At 45.2% G+C, this 7654-nt stretch overlaps 1 protein-coding gene across 1 annotated transcript in view; it reads left to right on the top strand.

The window, feature by feature from the left end:
• Nucleotides 1-6710: 6710 nt before the first annotated feature.
• Nucleotides 6711-7654, top strand: part of LOC134439054 (insulin-like growth factor II) — a 6378-nt gene continuing 5434 nt past the window's right edge. The window contains exons 1-2 of the mRNA XM_063188870.1: nt 6711-6901; nt 7274-7433. Coding sequence (XP_063044940.1) covers nt 6827-6901; nt 7274-7433 — 235 coding nt within the window. The 5' untranslated portion in view covers nt 6711-6826. The remainder of the gene's footprint in view (nt 6902-7273; nt 7434-7654) is intronic.

The following is a 7654-nucleotide window of genomic DNA, read 5'->3' on the forward strand; positions in this document are numbered from 1 at the left end:
TGTGTGTGTGTGTGTGTGTGTGTGTGTGTGTATGTGTCTGTGTGCTACTACTGCTGCAAAACAATTGCCCAACTGGGACAAATAAAAGCTACTTGAACTTGAACTTGAACTTGACTGCTGAGGTTTATTTTTTGTTTTTTTTAAAAATCAAAACACCTGAAAATATCACATTGCGTAACATGTTCACAAGATTGCTTTATTAATTGTCATTAATAAAAAGAAAACAGTCATACAATCATATTGTCATTTGAAGGGGATGTCAAGAGTTTAATGTTTCAGATTATTTGGGATGAATTTCCCTCAGCACAAATGTTCATCCTTTTGGCAGATCTCAAGAGAAAGGTCAAAGACCTCTGGTCTGGAGTGTTCCCATTCCTCACGGGTTGACTTGCAAAACAAAAACAACAACAAAATAATCACAATCAGGACAGTAAAATGACAACCACACACTCCATTTTTATGGGAAATAAATGTGCACTTGTGCGTGGGTATGTCATTATGTTTGTCTGTGTGTGTGTGTGTGTGTGTGTGTGAGCGTGTGTGTGTGTGAGCGTGTGTGCGTGCGTGTGTGTGTGTGTGTGTGTGTGTGTTTGTCTGTGTGTGTATGTGTGTGTGTGCGTGTGCGCATCTGTATTTGTGTGTGTCTGTCTGTGTGTATGCGCACACACACGTGTGTTTGTTTACGTCTGTGTGAACCAGTTGACCCCGCCACAACACCATCAGCATCCCAAGAGAGCCAGTCAGGGCTTTTGTCTGTCTGCTGTATGTGATGTAAATTCCCCCAGTGTTTGCGCTGGTAGCAGATTGACCCACAACAACAGAGGCAGCAGGGGGGCAGGGAAGGGGAATGGAGCAAGATGACACAGGAGACTGGAGATCGGGGAGTGGGGACCTGGGACTGGGGAGGGTGGGGGACTGGGGGGGTGGTGATATAACGTTCGCGAATCAATCAATTATTTTGAACATCTCCTCGATGTGTGAACCGATGAGAACAGAGTCGTGGCAGAGGAACTGTTCTATAAATGCTGTACATTTACCATAAGATGACACAGGGGACTGGGAACTGGGGACTCCGGAGGGGTGGGACAGACTGGTAGTGTTGTGACGTTCGCGAATGAATCGATTCTTTTGAATGTCTCCTCAAACGGTGTGAACGATGGGAACTCAGTCGTAACAGAGGAACTGTTCTATAAATGCAGTACATTTACCATAACTGTTCTATTCCAGGGTTTGTTTTGTTGTTGTTGTTGTTGTTGTTGTTGTTGTTGTTGTTGTTGTTGTTGTTGTTGTTGTTGTTCACTCCAATGAATGTCACTGGATCAGGGTGGCAGAGGCATCCTCTGAGGGAAGAGGATAGTCAGCCACCGTTTGCACAAAATTAGAAAAAGGTGATCTCTTAAATGCTATCTTCTGAACACTTCATATTTAAAAAAAAAAAGCCTGTCTTCGGAGTGTCTCTTTGACAGGAACGAGTCACTAAGATCTAGATCCTGTCAGGGTCTCTAAGACAAGTGGGGAAGTAGTGGAGTAGTGTGTATACTGTATATACATATTGTGTTGCAGAGGTCTCCATCTCTCTCCCCTCTCTGTCTCCTAATGGGTCTGAAGCAGCAGCGCTGATGACATCAGGGAGTAACTGGACCTTCCAGAATCTGGGGCATGCCTGGGCAAGTCAATGCATGTGCATGCAAATGCTCACACACGTGCGCGCGCACACACTCACACACACACACACACACACACACACACACACACATAGTAAACAAACATGCACGCAGCACCACACACACACACACACACAAACACAAACACAAACACACACATACACACACACACACACACACACACACACACACACACACACACACACACACACACACACACACACACAGCATAATAAACAAACACTTAAATACTGTAGAAGTTGAAATAAATAAGACGATGAAGTTGAAATAAATAATGATTTTAATCATAAGAAGCTTCACTGTTATTATTACATGGTAATTAATACAAACCCCAACTCCGATGAAGTTGGGACGTTTGGTAAACAGTGAATAAAATCAAAATGCTATCATTTTCAAAACATTCAATCTATTCATTAGATGGAGAATAGTGAAAAGACAACATATTAAGTGTTAAAACCGAGAAAAAATATTGTTTTGGGGGACATATGTACTCATTTCTAATTTGATAAATCCAACACGTCTCAAAAGAGTTGGGACGGGGATCAGTGAAATTTAGTAAACATCCAAATAAGATAAAACAACAAAGAAGAACATTTCAAAATGAATTGTACTGACGGACAATATAGGTGTCCAGGTATAAGATCATCACAGATAGGCTGAGTCACTCAGAATTTAAGATGCAAAGGGAATAATTACCATAGTTATTACATACATTTTTGAACTCCTTTGATTTACCACGATTGAGTGTATTATAAGACATATTTTTGTTAATAAAAATCATTGTATAGGTTCATGACATCATGAAATATATATTGGCTGTAGTCTCACTCTAATTCCTGGAGTGCTAGAGCTATTGAAAATTGACCATATTAAGAATGCTTAATGCATGAAAATGACACAGGGGTTTAAACATTCTCCTAAGCACCTGAGCTCACTTGAAATAGACCCAGAAGACATGGGAAACTGTCCTTTGCTTACAGAAGTCAGCAGAAGTTGTAGAAGTCCATTCTTTTGACAATAATAGAGCATTGCACATCCTGTGCTACAGTGAAAATGGACCATCCAACTTGTGTTAGTGCTAGCTTCAAAAGTCAGCCTCCATGATGGCATGCGGATGCAGTAGTGCATTGGTTAAGGTCCAAAACATACCAAGGCGGAACGGAACGGTCGCAGGACGGACGCGGTCTTTCTGCTTAGTTTTGGCCGGCGTGCTTTTCTCTGCCTTGCACACTGACAGCGTCGGCATGCGCGGCCAGTCCTATTCAAAACCCTAGCCACAGCCAAAGCTAGCATGCTAATTTGCCATTCATTTGAATGAGACACCGCCGGTCGCCGGCGTGAAAAATACGCTCGAGTTCTATTTTCCAAATGCAGCGCGGCGCGGAGCCGGCTCCCGCGCCGCTGACGCCCGACTACCGCCGGTTGGTGTGTAAGGACAGATAGGTTTCAATGTATTTTCACCGACGCCGGTAAAAAACGCGGCCGTTCCGCGACGCTTTACCGCCTTGGTGTGTCAGACCCCTAAGATGTTCTCACTCATCTGTAGAGTTAAATACAGTACTGAATGGTATAAATGGGTTTTAAACAGCATGAAAAGCCACTCATGCATTATATTTTGAAGGGAGATCTTCGATTCCTGCCACATAGTAAGGTCAAATTGCATTCTCTACTATGTTTTAACAGTTTGGCTCCATCATAAGGACCAGCATGTGATAAAATGGTGGGTTTTTGGTCAAGACCTGTCACACTGTAAGCACTACAGAAAGGAAAACATTGCAAAACATGACAAGGAATACACCCACCATTTAAGCTGGTGAAATCATGTCCAAGATAGGAATTAACACTGTTTTTTATATAAAATCATCTCATCGGTTAATGTATTTAACTGTTAAGTGTTGTCTTTTGTTTGTTTTTAGTCTTCCTCGACATTTGCTGCCATTTATTGTCCCCGTCCCAACTCTTTTGAGACTTGTTGGATTTCTCAAATTAGAAATGAGTACATATGTCCCCCAAAACAATATTTTTTCTCGGTTTTAACACTTAATATGTTGTCTTTTCACTATTCTCCATCTAATGAATAGATTGAGTGTTTTGAAAATGATAGCATTTTGATTTTATTCACTGTTTACCAAACGTCCCAACTTCATCGGAGTTGGGGTTAGTATAAAATGACATGGCAATTTAATACTAAGGGGGGGGGGGGGGGGGCGTTGTCAGGCTTATGATGAGACCAAGGGGGCGTTTGTTCAAAAAACGCTTGAGTGAGAACCACTGCTGTAGATGAACCACAATAAATTTGGTTCACAAAGCCGACTGTACTTACTATGTGCTGCCGTCACCAATGTGGTTACGTGGCGCTATTCCGACATGTCGCTATTCCGACGTTAATGTCTATTGTTGGAATACCGACACGTTTTCCACCGTCCGCCGCTATTCCTACATGCCGCTATTCCTACATGCCGCTATTCCGACATCCCTAACCTTAACCCTAACCCTAACCCTAACCCTAACCCTAACCCTGGGGATAAAAAGTGTCGGAATAACGCAGTGCTTAATTTGTCAAGCGGGAGGTCCCGGAGCGCAGAGGATGGGTGGCTCCCCCCGAGGGGGGGTCTGTGATGTCTTTCCCTGAGGTTCCATCCAAGGTTCTGGAGCTCTCGTCTGAGGTTCCGGAGCTAGCTCCCCCTTGCTCCCCCTCAAATTAAGCAATGGAATAGCGGCATGTCGGAATAGCGAATGCCCCCCCGTCCTATACTCCAGATAGCATTTCTGAAGCTCGTGATGCACTCATTAAGGATGATTAAAATAAGTGCCTATGACACTGTCGGCTTTCTCCTCTTGTTCTCATGTCTAAATACAAGATGATTTCCAAACAAATATTATCCATCATGAAAAGCAAACAGCCATAGGCTACAATGTTATAATGGCTTGAATGCTATGTCAAGAGTTTATGTGATTGTTTTGAACAAGTAGCCCTCTCCTCCTCATACCGGGAAACCCCTGACCCCTGCCCTTGTGTGTGTGTGTGTGTGTGTGTGTGTGTGTGTGTGTGTGTGTGTGTGTGTGTGGTGTGTGTGGTGTGTGTGTGTGTGTGTGTGTTGAGGATGTGTGTGTGTGGGGGGGGGGGGTGTGTGTGTGTGTGTGTGTGTGTGTGTGTGTGTGTGTGTGTGTGTGTGTGTGTGTGTGTGTGTGTGTGTGTGTGTGTGTGTGTGTGTGTGTGTGTGTGTGTGTGAAGGGGGGCATCACAATAATAAATATAATGTAATGTTCATTTAGTGTTAAGTGACTAATAAAAAAAAAATCTAAATCATTAATACAAAGGCACTGTTTCATGTGAGCGAAATGATTTAAGTTGAAACCCCTGACACTCATAGTTTATGATATTTGTTTCAACAAGCTTAAGTTGTAATTATTTCCTAACCACTTAAAAGGCAGGCGCAAACACACACACACACACACACACACACACACACACACACACACACACACACACACACACACACACACACACACACACACACACACACCCTTCCTCCTTGTGTCTGTTCCTGGCCTGGGGCTGTCCTGCCCTCATGTTACCTTGTGTGTGTGTGTGTGTGTGTGTGTGTGTGTGTGTGTGTGTGTGTGTGTGTGTGTGTGTGTGTGTGTGTGTGTGTGTGTGTGTGTGTGTTTGCGTCTGCAGTGAGGTGCAGCGTGATGAGCCTCTCAGCATGATTACCTCCAAACTTCTTTCTCTCACTCACTCACTTGTCTTGTCACTCCCTCTAATCAAGCACCTCTGGGAATCTGGGAACCCTCAAGAAAGTGTGTGTGTGTGTGTGTGTGTGTGTGTGTGTGTGTGTGTGTGTGTGTGTGTGTGTGTGTGTGTGTGTGTGTGTGTGTGTGTGTGTGTGTGTGTGTGTGTGTGTGTGTGTGTGTGTGTGTGTGGTAAGAAGCAAAGCATTCCTCAGGAAATCCCCGATTGATCACTTATCAGGGGCTCAACAAAACTACACCCCCTCCTTCCCGGCATTACCCAGAGAGAGAGAGAGAGAGAGAGAGAGAGAGAGAGAGAGAGAGAGAGAGAGAGAGAGAGAGAGACTCTGATGCCAACTGCCTTTGTCCGGGTCTTTTTTGAGCTGGTCATTGTTTTTGTCCAAGACATCTATCAGCGGTAATACAATCCATGCAAAATCACTCATCTTGTTTTCGGGGCTCCGGTACCAATGTGTTTGCATGCCTTGCAAGTGTCATTGGAATGCGTCGCAACCCCCATTGTTATTGCAAGAAGCAAGAATGTTCCCTCAATTAAAATTCCACTGGCCGGGCGACCTACGGCCAAAAGGGGTTTAAACGCAACTCATTTGACTAAGAATGCGCGAAGTTGTTTGTAGTTGCGGGCTGCCGCCTAAACACAACGTCCGCAGGTTTGTTTCGAACACCGGTAGCGGGAGCCCTACACGACATGGCTAGTTTTGCCATGGGTGCTTCTGTATAGATTGTCCACGATTACTGGCTACCGTCGGATTCCGCGGTCATCGCATTTCCTCCTCATCCGCGCAATAAAGATATCCAGACTGGGACCACCCCTGGATCCCCGTTGCATATGATGAGTTCTTTTGTCTGTAATACCACAAAAGATCTCTTACACACAGCGCTTAACAACCACTTTGGCACTAAGTAGATGTAGTGGGGATGATTGAAAGGTGTTAACGGTGGCGCGTTTTAAGCGTGTCATTAACGCAGAAGGGAGCAAAGGCAGTGGGCCTACCCGTTATAGCCTTCCCTTTCCCTTTCACAATAGTATTGTCTGCGGCTCAATGAGAGTAGACGTGCGTGGATGCGCTTGTGTGTGCGTGTTTATGTATGATTGAGTGGCCGAGTGTGAGGAGAGGAGAGGAGGAAGGGAGAGAGAGAAAGAGAGGGCGAGAGAGAGAGTTTACTTCTAGAAGTTCACACATGCGCACGGGAAACTGAGAGGGGGCGCAAGGGGCGGGTTCGGTATAAATTGTTTTTCGCTACCAAATTCCGTCTGTCGCGCGCGTACCGAGGCAGCCCGGACGTCTCCTCCAGACACACATGCAGCAGCTCATACACTAACCCGATTGCTTGTGCAACCTCTCACTACTCTACCACACACAAACCCGTTCAACTACTACAGTATGGACCCGCGGCAGCAGTGCGCACACCATTCACTCTGCATCACCTGTAGGACAGAGCGCACGGGAAACTTAACGGTAAGCCACGCACAGGCGCACGAAAAAAACATCCCCACTTGAAACTGTAAATGTCAAAATTATTTTGTAATTCAAGCCGACTGGAGTCGATTGTCTGGATGGATGCGTTTGCCACTTGGATTTTTAATCACAGATAATGCACAGCGCGTCACGGTTGTTTTTCTTTGTTGTCTGCTTTATTTCTTTATTGTGGCGCAACGCGAGTGTCTTTGTGTGTTGTGTTGTTTCTTGCTGTGGGACATTTGAAGTTTTACGCAAGGCGCCTAACAGCAGAACAGAAGGCAGAGGCACAAAGCAGAAGCGCACCTGATCTAACACTGAAGTCTTTTCAGGATTCTCATCCATTGGTTTGTTTACGTTTGTCTCCCGCAGATCAGAGGCGTGTCACCCCTCGGTCGATTCCTGATTCTGGCTTTGTCTTTGAGCTTGTGCATCGCCGAGGTGTCGATGCAGCCGGCCACAGAGACGCTGTGCGGCGGAGAGTTGGTGGACACTCTGCAGTTCGTCTGCGGGGAGAGGGGTTTCTACTTCAGTAAGTTAACCGAAGAACTACCACATCACACGGCTAAATTACCTCGATAATAGCGCGAGTGCGTTTTGACACCGTATAATTGACGGTGACGAGCCGTTAATGCATCATTTACTGCAACTCTACTCTACTCCTACCTCCCCCAACACACACACACACACACACACACACACACACACACACACACACACACACACACACACACACACACACACACACACACA

The sequence above is a fragment of the Engraulis encrasicolus genome, chromosome 22 (assembly GCF_034702125.1).
Source record: "Engraulis encrasicolus isolate BLACKSEA-1 chromosome 22, IST_EnEncr_1.0, whole genome shotgun sequence".
Classification (NCBI taxonomy): domain Eukaryota; kingdom Metazoa; phylum Chordata; class Actinopteri; order Clupeiformes; family Engraulidae; genus Engraulis; species Engraulis encrasicolus.